The 15,025-nt window shown below is 40.8% G+C and overlaps 3 protein-coding genes across 5 annotated transcripts in view; 2 read left to right on the plus strand and 1 right to left on the minus strand.

Moving 5' to 3' along the window:
- Nucleotides 1-240: 240 nt before the first annotated feature.
- LOC108605153 (probable citrate synthase, mitochondrial) lies at nt 241-8,313 on the plus strand. 2 transcript variants are annotated; one of them, XM_017994726.2, is made up of 3 exons: nt 241-369; nt 6,546-7,523; nt 7,606-8,313. In XM_017994726.2, exons 1-3 carry the CDS (start codon nt 256-258, stop codon nt 7,975-7,977), a joined length of 1,464 nt encoding a protein of 487 aa, XP_017850215.1. In that variant the 5' UTR covers nt 241-255; the 3' UTR covers nt 7,978-8,313. The 2 variants fall into 2 exon arrangements, with proteins under 2 accessions (XP_017850215.1, XP_017850216.1); XM_017994727.2 differs by lacking the exon at nt 241-369 and adding an exon at nt 747-970.
- A 1,029-nt stretch (nt 8,314-9,342) lies between these two features.
- On the plus strand, nt 9,343-13,310 carry LOC108605141 (transmembrane GTPase Marf). Of its 2 annotated transcripts, XM_017994714.2 has the most exons (9): nt 9,343-9,607; nt 9,871-10,412; nt 10,481-10,770; nt 10,830-11,168; nt 11,288-11,299; nt 11,480-12,406; nt 12,471-12,644; nt 12,745-12,941; nt 12,998-13,310. In XM_017994714.2, exons 2-9 carry the CDS (start codon nt 10,121-10,123, stop codon nt 13,197-13,199), a joined length of 2,433 nt encoding a protein of 810 aa, XP_017850203.1. In that variant the 5' UTR covers nt 9,343-9,607; nt 9,871-10,120; the 3' UTR covers nt 13,200-13,310. The 2 variants fall into 2 exon arrangements, with proteins under 2 accessions (XP_017850203.1, XP_017850204.1); XM_017994715.2 differs by lacking the exon at nt 11,288-11,299.
- An 857-nt stretch (nt 13,311-14,167) lies between these two features.
- LOC108605171 (serine/threonine-protein phosphatase 6 catalytic subunit) overlaps nt 14,168-15,025 on the minus strand; it is a 9,795-nt gene continuing 8,937 nt past the window's right edge. Inside the window, exons 2-3 of the mRNA XM_033294530.1 lie at nt 14,953-15,019; nt 14,168-14,891 (exon numbers count right to left, since the gene is read on the minus strand). Of these exons, the coding sequence (XP_033150421.1) occupies nt 14,433-14,891; nt 14,953-15,019 (526 nt within the window). The 3' untranslated portion in view covers nt 14,168-14,432. The remainder of the gene's footprint in view (nt 14,892-14,952; nt 15,020-15,025) is intronic.

Raw genomic sequence — 15,025 nt, forward strand, 5'->3', positions numbered from 1 at the left:
CTATAAAAATATTGTTGAACACAGTGTTTGCTTAAACAATTAATAAGTTATGTGTTGAGTATTTTTTGTTTTTCTATCATAATAAAGCATGACATGTTTTTCAATACTAGCAAAACATATTTTTTTTCAGTATTTGCTGTCAGCATAAATTTCTGGCAACTCTTACTCTTTTGACAACAGAAAAATTTGTTTATTTTTGGTAGCATTTTTGTTTTATCTTATTGACAATATTGTGTACACATTTTAAATTCAACCATGGTGCAGTTCCGCATGGCAGTTCGGTGTACCTCTACAATTGGTAATCAATTTCGTTACTATACAATTCTGAATCGTATGCCAACAACATGTTGTAGCACTAAACTCGAATTGGTAAGTGTTTAGTATATAAACTTATGAATATTTTCTAGCAATTTAAAAGCGCGCAAAGGTCTGCGCTTATTCAAAACAGCTGATGGTATTTAAATTGGTATTTTAAAAGCGCAACTAGCTAACAAGCCAGCTAACAAACTAATACTTAATATTACATATGCTTTAAACAATGGTGTGTTCATTTATTTTAATGCATATTTAATTACATTGTGCTGTCGTTTACCAGTTTGCTCAAAATATGCATATTACTGCTCTCAATCGTACGCAGTAAGAGATAAAAACAGCCTTTTCTGCTTTAAATTTTTCCCGCGGTTGGCCGCTGAAAATAGCTAAATGCGACGGGTAAAAGGCACGTTCGGCAACACTAATTCAGTTGCCGCGCAGCTGTAAAAAAAGGTAGAGGTCTCGCTCGCCAGTCAAGTAGAAAGAACATTTCCAAATTCAACACTTTGGGGGAAAGTAATTTTTTTGCTGTGTGTGTGCGTGTTAGTGTTTTTTTGGAAATATCAACAGTGTTTGATTTTACTTCTAAGCCAAGACAAGATTAGCATAAATTATGGCGCTTGTTCGCATTTCCGCACGTAAATTGACTGAGGCTCAGGTGAGTTGTATTTTAAAATAACTGTTTCGATCAATTTCTGTTTAGCGCGCAACATTTTGTTGTTGCTAAGGATCTGCCCCAACATTTACACATACAAACGCACTTACATTCATATATGGCAAAGCGTGGCTTTGCCAACGATCATGCTTACACACAACTATAAAACACACATTACTACGTCGTGTATGTGTGTGTGTGTTGGCGTTGGCAAGGGCACGTCACGCCAAAAAATAAAACTGCCATGTGCTTGTGATTAAAAAAAAACCACTCAGCGCAATTATACATACACGCATATACAAATGAGTGTGTGTATGTGTACATACATAAATTAATTGCCCTTTCAACACGCTAATCCAATTGATAAGTTCACTAATGGGCAGTGTTTAAAAATCCTTGCTATCTTTATACTACTTCTAACAATTTGTATGGCTATGTGCTAATTTTCCGGCGATTACATAACTGCAAAAAATAAAGGCAGATTTTTTTCTCACTTGGCCAAAATAGCCAAGCGTGAATCTTTTATAAATAAAACTCTCAGCCGCGCAACGCAGTCGCAGCAAGCGTCGCAGTCGCAGTCGCAGTTTAATGAACTTTTGTTTTGCATTTTGCCAAAATAACTGTGGTGGAGCAAGTAAATTTTTGGCTTAAAACCACGAGGCGTCGCCTGGGATTCTTTATATTCTTATGTATAATATGCCAATGTAATGTATTACAACAAAAAGAAAAGAACAACAACAACAAGAGTGGCAACCACCAAAACAGACAGCAGCTCGCTCTGAGCGCTTCACAACGCGCGCTCTATCTTCTCCACTCTCTTAAGCAGGTAGAGAGGCGCGCGCGCGTTCTCTTTTAGCAAATCGCGTCACCTGCTAGTAGTAATGTTGTAGCTGCTGCTCTTTAGCAACATCTTCTAGTGCAATTTGCATTTAGCCCAAAAAGTTTGCCCGTCGTTTGACCTTTGTACGTCCGCCAAACATTTGCCGGCAGTGCAAAAAAAAAAAAAAACTCGCATGACTGCAACTTGCGCGCGTTATGTAAGCAGCAGCAATCCTTGACGATTTCCTAATTGCAAAAAAATCAATAAAAAAAATGTACACAACACATGCGACATAGATACAACGCCAATGTAGCTTACAGGACGAGCCTCCTTTTAAGCACTACGCTATTGTTGTTGCTGTTACGTTACGGCTGTTAACATTTGTTTTGGGGTTGCACGCTCTCTTTCTCTCTTTCGCCCTATGGCGCGTCATTTGTGTGGGAGTATTGCGCTCTTACAATTTGCACAGATAACAAAAAAAATCTCGCATATACATGTAGCCAGCCTATGACGCAAACATTTTTCAATGCGTAATATGAAATTAACTAAGCTCATTTGCGTTTTGTTATTTTCGCTAAATGTTATGCATATGCTAAATTCTCTTTCCCCCGCGCGCTCTCAGTCACTTGCTCTCTCTTTGCTTTGCTCGTATCACTTTTATTTGTTGTTGGCTTTGCGCCAAAATGCGCAACGTCCTTCACTCGTCTACATAGCTTTTGCTATAAATACAAGAATTGCATAAAATGTTAAAAGGGTGTAGTTGCTTCCGCTTTTAAAATGTTTTTAGTGGGTCATTTGCAGTAGCTAAATGTCAAATGCAAGCAAAGACATTTTACATAAATACATTAATACATATATATGTATATATATGTGCATGCAAGACATTTGAATTTTGCAATAAATAGCAAAGGCGGCAAAAGTTTTTTTTTGCTCAGCTGCTAAAACGTCACACTACGTGACCGTTGGCGATTACGTAAAAACATTGGCGTTAATAAGAGAGTCTGTAACGTTTGCGTGTTTGCATTGCAAAGAGTAAGGCCAAAGGGTTTTTTTTTTGTTGGCATAACAGCTGATCATAAAGGCGCCGATTGCATAAGAGAGCGACAGAACATTTTTGCAGGCAACTAAGTAGTTCAAATTTGTTGTATAAGTAAAGTACAGTAGTAAGTCGTTAAGCAGAAATTTAGAAATTAAACTAAATTAGCAAGCCATATTTTACTTTTTAAATTTATATATGCATAATTTATGGCCATTGTTGCCTTTTTAATCAGAGGAAAACACTTGTGGCAATTTGAAGTGTAGCACCTGCAAGTTTTTTTTTTCTTTTTTTTAATAGCATTTATGGCTGCTTGAAAATTACCGTTAGTGACTCGCTCTGTGTGTATATAACGTTGGCTATTTTAAGTTATTTGCCAGATAACAAACTTAACATGGAATTTTGAAATATAATCGCCGATATGCATTTGCTAAGCTCTCCACAGCAAAGTGTGGAAGATGTCAATGACAATCATGTGATGCATATTGTGTTAACAATACTATTACTACAGCTGCTGCTTTTTTATTTATATGCCTTGACAAAGCTTAACTGATAAGCATGACAAATTTGCGTGGTATGGCACATGATCAAGATTGAAATCAGTTATACATACATATGTATGTATATATGTACAATAAAATTGGCAGCGTGTGCTGATAGAGTGTCCAAACTCCTGCCCCACAGCGGAGCGCACGCCAGTCAAAGGTGTTAATTGAATTTGGAATTTATCGCTAAGTGATAAAGAACATAGTAAATCAAAACAAAAGAGCAAAAGAGAGCAAATGCAACGAACTGGGAACTCAAATCATTAAATAATTCTGCGTATTCGTCTCACAAGTGTAAAGTCCCCATTAAACTCAGCGCTGACTCAAAGTTGCTTTACTTAATTGTATGTAAATCCCAAATGGCTTATAAAAAATTTTAAGCATTTGATTACGTCATTGTTTACATTTAAAAACAGAGCGAACATTTGTTTAAACATTAATAATGTGCACTTGCTCTGGAAGCTGCAGCTTGTGTACTTCAATTGAAATAGTATATAAAATATATATGTATGTATGTACATAATAAAAATTGCTTAAAAAGCTAATAATTGAAAACGTCATGCGATGTTTCGGCTACTCTATGAAAGAGTAAGCGAGAGAGCAACTTGTTAGATACTAATGTATCTATGTTGTATACCAAAATCGCTGACAGTTGAAGGTAACTGATGCATTCGCTTTTTGTACAATTAGTATATAATTTATATACGTTTGTTTGTATGCACATCTGTGCTAACAACAATTGTTAACTGAAGGTTGTTTAATTTGGTTTTTTTTATTGTCAATGTAAGTTCAAGCTTGTGTGCGGGGCATCCTACATACTGTTTTATTGAAACTGACTGAAATTGTGTTTATTATATCTGCATACGCTTGGAAGCGTATGACACCTTGTTTATTGCACGTTGTCCCTCTATCGAGGAGAGAGAGCAAAGAATTAATCGTCCTGTCCGCGCCCACCGCCACACAGGCCCGGCGCATTCCGCCCTGTGATGGGAAAGGGACACATGCCTTTGCCTACGCTGCCTGCTGCTGCTGGCGGCTGACAATTTGACGCGATCTGCTGTGCTGCTGCGATTGTTTTATTTCACAAAGAGTGTATAATTAGTTAGTACTATATACATAATAATATAATTGATTAAGTGATAAAATAAGCATTAATAGCGCGTGAGTTATAAATCTGCGATACTGCGTTCGTAGAGAGCAGACCCACTCTAGCTCTTATCACCTTCCTCCTGCTCCTTTGTGGTTGTGGGCCGCTCAAATTCGGAGCTATTCTGCTACTAAGTTCGTATTGTCTGTGTTGTCATCCTGGGGAGCCGGTCCATAAATCTGATTACTAGAATGAAATGCTTACAAGATATTGGAGTGTGATGAGGCATAATTATATATTAAAATAATAAACTAAAGCTATAATTTGCTCATTGTTTGAGCACCATTTGCTCATAATCATCCTGATGGTGCGCGCTCATCTTTTTATTGGCGTCGCCGCTCGCGGCTCAGCTCTATTAGAATCGCTAGGCTGCCAGTGTACAAGGAATTTTGAAACATAAACGTCAAGCGATCCACAACGCTTTGTAACAGCTTAATTATAAGCAAAGCTTATTGACTGCGACGTCGACAGCGACGCCGACGTTGCGGTAAAAATGAAACGACACTTGACAAAACGTACAAATTTTGGTTTCTGCGGCTAAAGCTCAAATTGCAAACGAGTTCTGTTCTTGTTCTTTGTTGTTGTTGCTGCTGTTCTTGTCTACTGTAAACTGTAATTGTGGATTAAATTTAATCAAAGTGTGTATCGTATCGTATTTCAACGCGTGTTTACATTTAAATAAAATCGTATGCATAAACATGGTTAATTCGCTTAACGCGCAGCGCCATCAATCAGTCAATCAATCAATCAGCTGATTGATAGGCGAAACGTTAAACGTTTTACGCGTAAATTGTTATTCAATTTGGTTGAATGAAAACGCGTTTCGGTGCACGCTCCAATGAACCGGTTTCTACATAAATCAATATGTATGCACAACAACAACAACAACAGCAGCAAGCGTGCAATTTAATTTGCAAGCAAAAAAAAAAATACTAAGTCGGCGGCGCCACAAGTTCACATGGTTAATTGAATTTGCCTGACCCACTATTCGCAATACAAAATACAACAACATGAGAGAGAGCAATTAGAACGCATTGAGAGAGAGAGCGGCCTGTCAAATCAAGAATCGCGCTCTCAGTTTCGCTCGCGAGCAGACTTGGACTCGAGACAGCCATTTCCATTTCGTTTCGTTACGTTTAGAGCGCTGGGCCTTAGCAACAACAAAGCGCCACACGCATAAGCGTGGAATGCGGCTTGGAATTTTCCCAACGGAACGAAAGAACTGGTCAGCTGGTTAGACTACGCTGCTGACCGTTAGGGGTCAAAATTTTTGTTTGCGTGGCCGCGTGTTCAGATTTCCGCAGCAAGTTGCAGCGCTTCAATGTGTGCGTGTGTGTGTTTGTTTGCATGCTTGTATGCATGTGTGTGCATTGGGGCCAATGTCTGTGCAAACACTGAGTCATGGGGAATGAGATGAGAACGAGCTAAGCAAATGTGGGCCGCCGTCGTCGCTGCTGCTGCTTATCACCAAATTACTGTATTTGCATGCACGTCGCCAGACAACGCTCGCTCTCTCTCTCGCTGCAAGTCAGACGAGCGTAATTTTACACCCAATTGCCACTTGAAGTACAGCTCAATGACAGTCGAAACTGATCAGCTGATTGCTATTCGATAAGCAAATGAACTGTAGACAGCATTATTGTCATTAAAAATATACAATCATATGTTTTGTATACACAAAATGTAATTATACGCTGCGGGGCACAATATTTAATTTAGTATTGTTTGTTTGCATTGATTAACATTTAGGGCGCCAACGTAGCATTGCCCCTGATAATTGCAACTAAAATATACACAATCAATTGTATTTATATTTCTGAGAATTTTGAACCCCATTATCTCGACTTGCTGTATATGGGACACTCCCTGGCTGCTGTGTGGGGTTAACCTTTCAAATTTCAAATTCAAAAATATAAATTTGACAACACTGTCTGTCAACCCATTAAAATCAAATACAATTTTGCTTACACAGTTCCCCCAAGTATCGAAAAGTATTAATTTATATTTATACAATGCCTTCTCTTATGCAGAAACTGCCTGCCATTGGAGCCTGTGTGCGCCAGATTGCCGCCGATGGCCAGAGCCTGCGCGAAGTGCTGGCCGTGAAGATCCCGCAGGAGCAGGAGCGCGTGAAGAACTTCAGGAAGCAGCATGGCGCAACCAAAATGGGCGAGACGACCATTGACATGATGTACGGCGGTATGCGCGGCATCAAGGCCCTGGTCACAGAGACATCTGTGCTGGATGCCGATGAGGGTATCCGCTTCCGCGGTCTCTCCATTCCCGAGTGCCAGAAGGTGCTGCCCGCTGCCGAAGGTGGCTGCGAGCCACTGCCAGAGGGTCTCTTCTGGCTGCTGCTGACTGGCGAGGTACCCACACGGGCGCAGGTACAGCAATTGTCCTGCGAGTGGGCCGATCGTGCTGCACTGCCCCAGCATGTGGTCACCTTGTTGAACAACATGCCAACAACTCTGCATCCCATGTCACAATTCTCGGCTGCCATCACTGCTCTGAATCATGACAGCAAGTTCGCTCAGGCCTACTCCAAGGGTGTGCACAAGTCCAAGTACTGGGAGTCTGTCTATGAGGACAGCATGGATCTGATTGCCAAGCTGCCCGTCATTGCTGCCACCATCTATTGCAACACCTATCGTGGCGGCAAGGGCTCGCGCTCAATTGAATCTGGCAAGGATTGGTCGGCCAACTTTGTGAAGATGCTGGGCTATGACAACGCTGAATTCACCGAGCTGATGCGCCTCTACCTGACCATCCACAGCGATCACGAGGGCGGCAATGTCTCTGCTCACACTGTGCATTTGGTTGGCTCTGCTCTCAGCGATCCCTATCTTTCCTTCGCTGCCGGCATGAACGGCTTGGCTGGTCCACTGCACGGTTTGGCCAACCAGGAGGTGCTCGTCTGGCTGCGCAAGCTGCAGAAGGAAGCGGGCAACAACCCATCGGAGGAGCAGCTCAAGGATTACATCTGGAAGACGCTCAAGTCGGGACAGGTAAACATTTAAACATAATGTGGCAATTATTTTACCTTTTGCTAATTATTCGTTTGCGGTTTTTTTTTTGTTGCTGTTATAGGTTGTGCCTGGCTATGGCCACGCTGTGCTGCGCAAGACCGATCCTCGTTATACCTGCCAACGCGAGTTCGCGCTGAAGCATTTGCCCGATGATGAGCTGTTCCAGCTGGTCTCGAAGATCTACAAGGTGGTGCCCCCAATCCTTACCGAAACCGGCAAGGTCAAGAACCCCTGGCCCAATGTAGATGCTCACTCTGGTGTGCTCTTGCAATACTATGGCATGAAGGAGATGAACTATTATACCGTGCTCTTTGGCGTCTCTCGTGCGCTTGGCGTGCTCGCTTCTCTCATCTGGGATCGTGCTCTTGGCCTGCCCATTGAGCGTCCCAAGTCGCTCTCCACCGACATGCTCATGAAGATGGTCAAGAAGTAATCTTAAGAGGCAACAGCAGTGGCGTGGGAAGTTCATTTCAAAGATAGCAAAAGAGCAACAAGAAGTATAAGCAAAAAGAGAGAGAACTAGAGAGAGTTAGAGAGTTACAACAAAAAATATTAATTGACGATATGATGATCAAAAAAAAAACAAACATATATAATTATTATATATGGAAACGTATGAAAAATTACGACAGCGTTGATATTGGAAAAAAAACATAAACAAAGTTTAGGGAGAGTTGGATAGTAACTTCGCGTAGAAGACAAAAAACAACCAAATACGAGAATCACAAAACGCAGAGAGATAATAACAACACAAAAAGAACATCAACAACAACAACAATAATAACAATAACAAAAATGTAACAAGAAAACAATAAGTGAAAATTTAAGACCTAAATAAATTTTAGTAATTTAGCTAAATTATGAACAGAAACAACATACATACATATAATAAATTAAATAATGTAAAATTCGCATAGTAGTTCAGCAGGCGTCGTGCAGCAAAAACGGAGAATTCACTTAATTACTTGTATAAGCACTATTTATGCCAATATTAAGTTATTTAATGCCCTCCTAAAAATACTATGTTCAGCATTTGTGCCACCCACACACACAGCTATCAAAGAAAAACGAACATCAGATGCCCTCCCTAAACAGCTGATTTAGTTTTGTTACCTAAATACACTTGTAAGCCCATTTACTATTGTTGCAAGAAGCTGCCCACGTAACAACGCCCTTCGCTATCCTCACCCCTCCGATACATAATCACACCCCCCGCCTAATTTACCTAGCTAACACATTACTTTTAATTTTACCCTAATGCCTATGTAGTTTTTTTCTTTATTTTTATTTTTATTTCCAAACCTATGGAAAACATATTGTGTTATTTTATGTAATTTATTGCAAAGAAAGAAACCAGTAAATATAAATCGACAAATACAATACATACAAAAAAAAAACAAATTGTAAAGAAAAACCTCTTAAAAAACGTAATAAAAAAACAGAACAATAATAAACATACGTTCGTATTTAAATACATGCAACAATAATTATTATTATGATTAATCAATAGGCGCTCCGATTGCAACTGTTGATCGATACCAATTCAATTAACATATTTAAAGCACTCGTTCGATTTAACAGCGCTGCAGCTAACAGCCGCTGTTAAGCATGCGCAAACATTGTTCTGCTTACTCGCTGATCAATAAATTACATACTTGTATTGACATATACAAGTGGCGCACTTGTTTTCAAATGCGCGCCGATTACATGCCGTTAACAGCTGGCGGCTCATTTAACATGCATACCTGCATAAGCTAACAGTAGCTGCCACACACTGTCATCTAGTTGTTTGGTTAATATAAAAAAGATGTTACATCATTTATAGACAAATTTTAGGCAAAATAAACGCAATTTGTGCATTGTAGCGCCACTTAAAAACCAATTGAGCAATAACTAGTTAATATGTGCATGGAAGTTGGCAATTGCAGCGTAATTGGATAAGAAAACGCAGCCAAACGTCAACGTGAACATCTAGGGCTGCGCATGTTTTGAGTGGCGCTCGCCGGAAACATAAACAGACGGACGGACAGAGGAGGCAAACGATGAGCGAAAGTACTAATCAGGTTGGTTGCTGGCCAGGTTTAACACATCTAAGCCAAAGATGGGCTTTTTTTATCAGTTCAATTTGTATATTTTTTCGTTGATTACGCTTGCACACGCATACACACAAACATAAATAAACTGCGCCATTGCAGTTGCGCCAGTGTTGTGTGTGTGCGTGTGTAAAATTAGATTCTATTTAACTTTTAACTTAGTATGTGTTTTTGTTGAGTATATATTTTTTGTCATAATTTCTTTACGTCCTGATTTTTCTTCTTCTTTTCAGTTTAGTGTCATTGATTTTTAAGCATACAAAAACCAAAAAAAAAAATTCAATTCTAATTAGAAAATTGCAAGAAACGCAACTAAGACCAATTTAGAGACGTGCACTTTTGCTTTTGGGTTTGCACAGGGGGGCCAGAGTGGCAGAGCGTTGTGTGTTCCTCCTAAAGCTGCAATACCTTTTGTTTGTATCAAAATTCTCTCTCTTATTTAAAAAACCAAACACAAAAAAAAAAACATAAAACGCAAACCAAATGGCGGCATACTTGAATCGTACCATATCGCTGGTTACTGGCCAAACGGGCCCCAACGGCAACGATACGAACTCTTCGGACACGGACACGGTGGACAATACGCGTCACAACTTATCCTTGCAAACTTCCGTATCGACCACATCGGCCAATTATAACGCCATGGCCGACACTCGTATGTATCAAACAAATGATAAATCACCGCTGCAGATATTTGTGCGTGCCAAGAAGAAGATCAACGATATCTATGGTGAAATTGAGGAATATGTGCTGGAGACGACAACATTTATCAATGGTAAGCAGCAGCAGCAGCAAAGGTGCAAACTACAGTTATTCTAATGCTTAACGCTAATGCTTTTGTAGCTTTGCATGGAGATACGCAAATTGTCGACAAGGAGGAGCGTGAGCTGTTCGAAAGCTATGTGAACAAGGTGGCAGCCATACGTGAGGTACTGCAGCGTGATCATATGAAGGTTGCCTTCTTTGGACGCACCTCAAATGGCAAGAGCTCTGTCATCAATGCTATGTTGCGTGAAAAGATTTTGCCCAGCGGCATTGGGCATACTACAAATTGCTTCTGTCAGGTGGAGGGCAGCGATGGCGGCGAAGCTTATCTCATGAAAGAGGGCTCCGATGAGAAGCTCAATGTGGTGGTAAGCTTGCGCACAGCTACATTATTATAAACAATTGTCTATTCTGTGTCCTTTTGTAGAATATCAAGCAGCTGGCGAATGCCTTGTGCCAGGAGAAGCTTAGCGAGAGCAGTCTGGTGCGCATCTTTTGGCCACGTGAACGCTGCAGTCTGCTGCGCGATGATGTTGTGTTCGTCGACTCACCTGGCGTCGATGTCTCGGCCAATTTGGATGATTGGATTGACAATCATTGCATTAATGCTGATGTCTTTGTGCTTGTGCTAAATGCTGAATCAACTATGACGCGTGCTGAGAAGCAATTCTTTCATACCGTTTCCCAGAAACTATCCAAACCGAATATATTCATATTGAACAATCGCTGGGATGCTTCAGCCAATGAGCCTGAGTTTCAGGAATCGGTAAGTTGCATAGTTTTAGTGCCAAATTTAGTTGTAGCTGTATATGTATTTTATGCATAGTGTACTATAAACTATTTTGTTTATCCGTTTTATCTATATGTATGTAAAAACAACGCCAGGAGCTGGCTAAGGTAATTCCATGTGCACCATGCAGCAATTGAAATGCTTTGTTGCCTGCTTTGCTTTTTAATTTGCTCGAATGCCAACAAACAAAAACAAATAGAAATTTTATTTACAAATTGGCTGTGTGTGCTAAGCTCTTGATTAATTATTAATTCAACAATATTAATTTGTTTGTTTCGTCCATCTAGGTCAAGTCACAGCATACGGAGCGTTGCATTGATTTTCTCACCAAGGAGCTGAAGGTGAGCAATGAAAAGGAGGCCGCCGAGCGTGTGTTCTTTGTATCGGCACGCGAAACGCTGCAGGCGCGCATTGAGGAGTCCAAGGGCAATCCGCCGCATCTGGGCGCCATTGCCGAGGGCTTTCAAATACGCTACTTTGAGTTCCAGGACTTTGAGCGCAAATTCGAGGAGTGCATCTCGCAGAGCGCGGTGAAAACCAAATTCCAGCAGCATAGCTCGCGTGGCAAGAGCGTCTCGGGCGACATGCGCTCCATGCTGGACAACATCTATGAGCGCATTAGCATCTTTCGCAATCTGAAGCAGGATCAGAAGAATCTGCTGACCGAACGCATTCAAGGCACAGAGACACAAATGATGCAAGTGACGCGCGAGATGAAAATGAAGATACACAATATGGTTGAGGAGGTGGAGGAGAAGGTGTCCAAGGCGCTCAACGAAGAAATCTGGCGCCTGGGCGTGCTAATCGATGAGTTCAATATGCCGTTCCATCCGGAGCGTCTAGTGCTCAACATTTACAAAAAGGAACTCAATGCGCATGTGGAGAGTGGACTGGGCAGCAATTTGCGTGCACGTCTTTCCATGGCCCTGGCCATGAATGTGGAATCAGCGCAAACGGAAATGACGGATCGCATGCATGCGCTTGTGCCCAATGAGCAGCTGATGGCCAACAGCGCCAAGCTGGTGATGCGCACGCAGCCTTTCGAAATGCTCTACTCGCTGAATTGTCAAAATCTATGCGCCGATTTCCAAGAGGATCTCGAGTTCAAGTTCAGCTGGGGCATTACAGCGATGATCCAACGTTTCACCGGCAAGGTGCGTGAGCGCAGTAAAAAGCAACAACCCGCCTTGGTCAATCGTCAGAGCAGTATTGGTGTGAGTAGACAAATGGGATCAAGTATATAAATTGTGCTCTATAGCTTTTCTTTGTCGCTTGCAGCACACTGTGGTTACACCAGTGAGCACGCCGGTGGAAACGACGCCAGTGTGTCTGTTGCCCACGCCCGCTGGCATGGGCGGCATAACGCCGGAGCAGTTATCGATAATATCGCGTTTCGCCATGTCCTCAATTGGCTCGCAGGGCACTGTGGGCGGGCTCGTCGTCGCCGGCATTGTGAGTATTTGAATTTGTGTAAATGCACAACTCCTCAACACTTTGCTGCCAAGTCCAGGTAGTATTATATAGCTATGTGCTGAATACCGAACAATTGCAGATGCTGAAAACAATTGGCTGGCGCGTCTTAGTGGGCATTGGTGCGCTCTATGGCTGCATCTATTTGTATGAGCGTCTGTCGTGGACCAATTCCGCCAAGGAGCGCACGTTCAAGAGTCAGTATGTGCGACATGCAACCAAGAAGCTCAAGATGATTGTGGACCTTACCTCGGCCAATTGCAGTCATCAAGTGCAACAGTGCGTATACCTAATTTATAATCATAGCAACAACTACCAACTCACACTTTTTGCAGAGAGCTCTCGAGCACATTTGCGCGTCTTTGCCGCACAGTCGACACCGCCACCACCGACATGAATGAGGAGCTTAAAACGCTGGAGGCACAGCTCACTGTGCTGGAGTCCAATCAGAAGCAGCTCAAGCTTTTGCGCAACAAGGCCAACTATATACAGAACGAGTTGGATATCTTTGAGCACAACTATATAGCTCCTCAATAAGCTACACTACACACTATATAAACTAAACGATTCAAGACGACACCAGCAACAACAACAACAAACAAAAAATTACACAACGACTTGGCTCTTTGTCAAAAACTTAATTATAGCGCAACGTAAACATTTATTTAGTTTTTTTTTTTTTTGTTTTCAACGCGTTTTTAAAACATTTTCTTTGGCATGTTTTTAAATTTATTTTTATTTCATTTATTGCTGTTGCTTTTAGTTAAATTACTGTTGTAATTTTTTTTCTTATGCACTCATTCATACAAAAAGTTATATTTTGTTTTGTTAATGTTGTTGTTAGACACACACACACACACACACACACACATACACGCCCACTGTGACATGGCCAGGCGCTATGAAAACCAATATAATAATTATACCTTATATTAAATTAAATAATTTGTTGATAAACAATTGGCGTACTCAAGTGAACTAAATAAAAAGCTGTAATATATAAACGTCAAAACGAAAGAGATGCAATATATGCCAGTTGAAAAGAGCAAGCGAGAGAGCAATACGTGTGGATGCAACAAGTATTTGTGGCAGCTGCCGTTTCATTTATCGACATTACACTGTAGCTGTTAACGTAAGTTGCTTTTTAGTTATTTTATTGCATAAGCTATTTCTTTTATTTCACGTTACGTCAGCTGCTTTATTTTTCCTAAGCAAACTAAAATTAAATTCATAAATTTCTTGTGTTTTCCTTACATTTGTTGCATTTGTGCTTGTTTATTTGTCTTGCATAACAATTTATTATTTATACAATTCGTTTTATTTTGTTTCTTTCAGAATTATGTTTTTGAGCTTTGCTGGATGCCACACGAGGTTAAATACAAAATTGGTACAAAAGTACGAGTATAAAATTAATTTGTTTCTTTTTTGTTAAACAGGTATTTGCTACATACTTAAACTGAAATAATTGGCAACAAAAGTACAAGGTAAATTATATATATGTATATGTATATGTATTTTAAACTAACTAACGAATACGCTACTAAGTGCAACTTTTTAACTTGTTTAAGGTATGCATATACATATGTATATTATAATAAGTATGCATGTGCTATATGGATGATATATTGATTTTGTCCAGTTTACATCAACATCGGTTCGACTCTTTGAATACTTCAGCAGTTGCGCATAGTTATACTTTCTTCTCTTGTTGTGATATTTTTTGGTGGCATTCGTTTTTAAAGCAATTGTCTGTGCGTCGCGAAGCATTTTTTATAGGAAATAAGGCGTTGTATTCTGCTTGGGTATGACGCGCTCGGAATCCGGCACGGCTAGGAATATTTTAGTCTGACGCTGTTTGGCCGACTCAAAGCTAAGTATGGCCGCCACATTGCCGCAGCGATAGCAATAGTTGGGCGCTGACCACACAGTCACCAGCTTGCCCTCGAACATGTACTTGATGCCCTCGTTGACCAGCTGATGTGCGCGACAAATTAAATCCAGATTATTTATGGTCATAAAGTCTTTTGTCACATTGTGGCCGAACAGCCAGCCGGCGCCGCGTGGACTCTGTCCCCAGTACTCCATATCCTCCGGGTCGGACCAGACCAGATCACAGAATGCACCCTTATAGGGAATTTCACCATTACGTTCGATTGTGCGTATTTGATCCAATGTTATAATCTCAGGACTCAAGCCACCATGCACGCAGAGCACCTCCTCGTCAATGATCTGCAAGCAGTGTTTTATTATATATATATATATGTGGTTTATATAGTGTTTGTGTACGCACCGCTGCAATTGTGAGTAAGTCAAAGACCTTACAGCAATATTTCCAGCCATTGGCATTGCCATACTTGCTAAAG

This window comes from Drosophila busckii, chromosome X, assembly GCF_011750605.1.
Source record: "Drosophila busckii strain San Diego stock center, stock number 13000-0081.31 chromosome X, ASM1175060v1, whole genome shotgun sequence".
NCBI classification, from domain to species: domain Eukaryota; kingdom Metazoa; phylum Arthropoda; class Insecta; order Diptera; family Drosophilidae; genus Drosophila; species Drosophila busckii.